The 1,481-nt window shown below is 36.5% G+C and overlaps 1 protein-coding gene across 1 annotated transcript; it reads right to left on the bottom strand.

The window, feature by feature from the left end:
• Positions 1 to 728: 728 nt before the first annotated feature.
• Positions 729 to 1,061, bottom strand: LOC121462549 (40S ribosomal protein S20-like). The gene has a single exon (XM_041674192.1). The coding sequence runs from the start codon at positions 1,059 to 1,061 to the stop codon at positions 729 to 731; it is 333 nt and encodes a 110-aa protein (XP_041530126.1).
• Between the last annotated feature and the right edge of the window lie 420 nt (positions 1,062 to 1,481).

Raw genomic sequence — 1,481 nt, 5'->3', positions numbered from 1 at the left:
AAATTTTTCCACTAATGATATCTTCTCATCCTTAGAAATTATTTAAATGGCATGTAGAAATTGACTTCCTGGAGGGATGGCCTATCTGCTATCTTATCAAAACTTTTTTTTAACAGATTTTGATTGTTAATTTCAACAGTATGATTTTTTCAGATAATCTTTCAGTACCAATTTGTAAGGTTTCACAACCCATTAGTATGAGTTCAATTTTTCTACCAAATTAATGTTATCATTTTCAATAGTATGAATCCTTTCAGCTAACTTCTCATTGCCAGTATGTAAGGACTGAATCATTTCGAAAAGTTTCTCATTCTTGACTCTGTTATCAAACCATTTCTTTAAGGATATAATATGAAGAGCGAAATTAATAGCCACTATGGTCACAAAAGTATATGTACCATGTAGGTCATATAGCTCTTGCAGAAATCCATCCATAGTAGAAACAAAAAGGTTGGCAAATTCCTGGATTATCTTGGGTTGCTTTATAAATTTCAAGTTTATTTACTTAATTATTAATCAATCAATCTAATATTTAGTTCTCAGATTAACTTCTCAGAAAATTGTTGTAGGTGTAATAATCTTGATTGGACAGCAGGTGTCAGAGTTGCAGCAATAATGCAGGTCCTAGATCAGGATCTGAATTTCCTGAGTCTTCGCAGAGTTGCTAACAAATTTGGTTAAGTTCTTTTTCTAACAACTGATTAAGTTAGTTTATTAAAATAATTGACTTAGGCATCTGCAATAGAGACTTCAACCTCCACTCCTAACTCAATACTGATGGAAGTAATCTGTTTAACAATCTCAGAAGGGCTGTGTAAGTCAATGAGTCGCTTGTGAATTCTCATTTGGAAATGATCCCACATCTTGGAACCTTCACCTCGAGGTGTTTTTCTTGTAGTGATCCTCAGTGTCTTGATAGACATGAGCACCAGTCCCTTAACTTTCAGATTTTTCTCCTTTGTGCCTCTGATCAAGTCAGCACACACCTCCAGTGACTTCACCTTGTGGCTGGTGAGTGTGACTCGAATTAGATGTATTGCCACCTCTGGATCCGATATCATGGCTGAGACGTGGCTTCCTGAGCAGTTTGTTCCTCAGCAGTGAGCAGCAGAGAGTCAGGATGGAGCAGGCTGAACAGCTGACACAATTGCTATTCAATTGTAAGACATTCTGCTAGCCTGATTTTTTTTTTTTAAATTGTGTTTTGTTTTGTTTTGAAGACAAGGTTTCCCTGTGTAGCCTTGCCTGTGATGAAAGTAACTCTGCTGATCAGGCTGGCCTCAACTCAGAGATCCAAATAATTCTGTCTTCTGTGTGCTAGTGTTAAAGGTGGTGAACTTGCTTTTTTAAAAAAATACATTGTTGACTGATGAGCCTAGAATGTAGGTTTTTGTACATGTCAAGCATAAGCTATTGTGCTGACCTTTATCCACATCTTGAAGTTTTAAATTTGGCAAAGGGTATTATTCTCTTTCCCAGGC

This window comes from Microtus oregoni, unplaced genomic scaffold (genome assembly GCF_018167655.1).
Source record: "Microtus oregoni isolate MIOR12 unplaced genomic scaffold, Mior012 000025F_ref0000491, whole genome shotgun sequence".
In the NCBI taxonomy this organism is placed as follows: Eukaryota; Metazoa; Chordata; class Mammalia; order Rodentia; family Cricetidae; genus Microtus; species Microtus oregoni.
The sequence above is the reverse complement of the archived record's forward strand: the minus strand, read 5'-3'. Positions and strand labels throughout refer to the sequence as shown.

What these genes read in the sequence shown, in the direction of transcription:
- LOC121462549 (XM_041674192.1), bottom strand. Translation starts at nt 1,061, where the DNA reads ATGATATCGGATCCAGAGGTGGCAATACATCTAATTCGAGTCACACTC.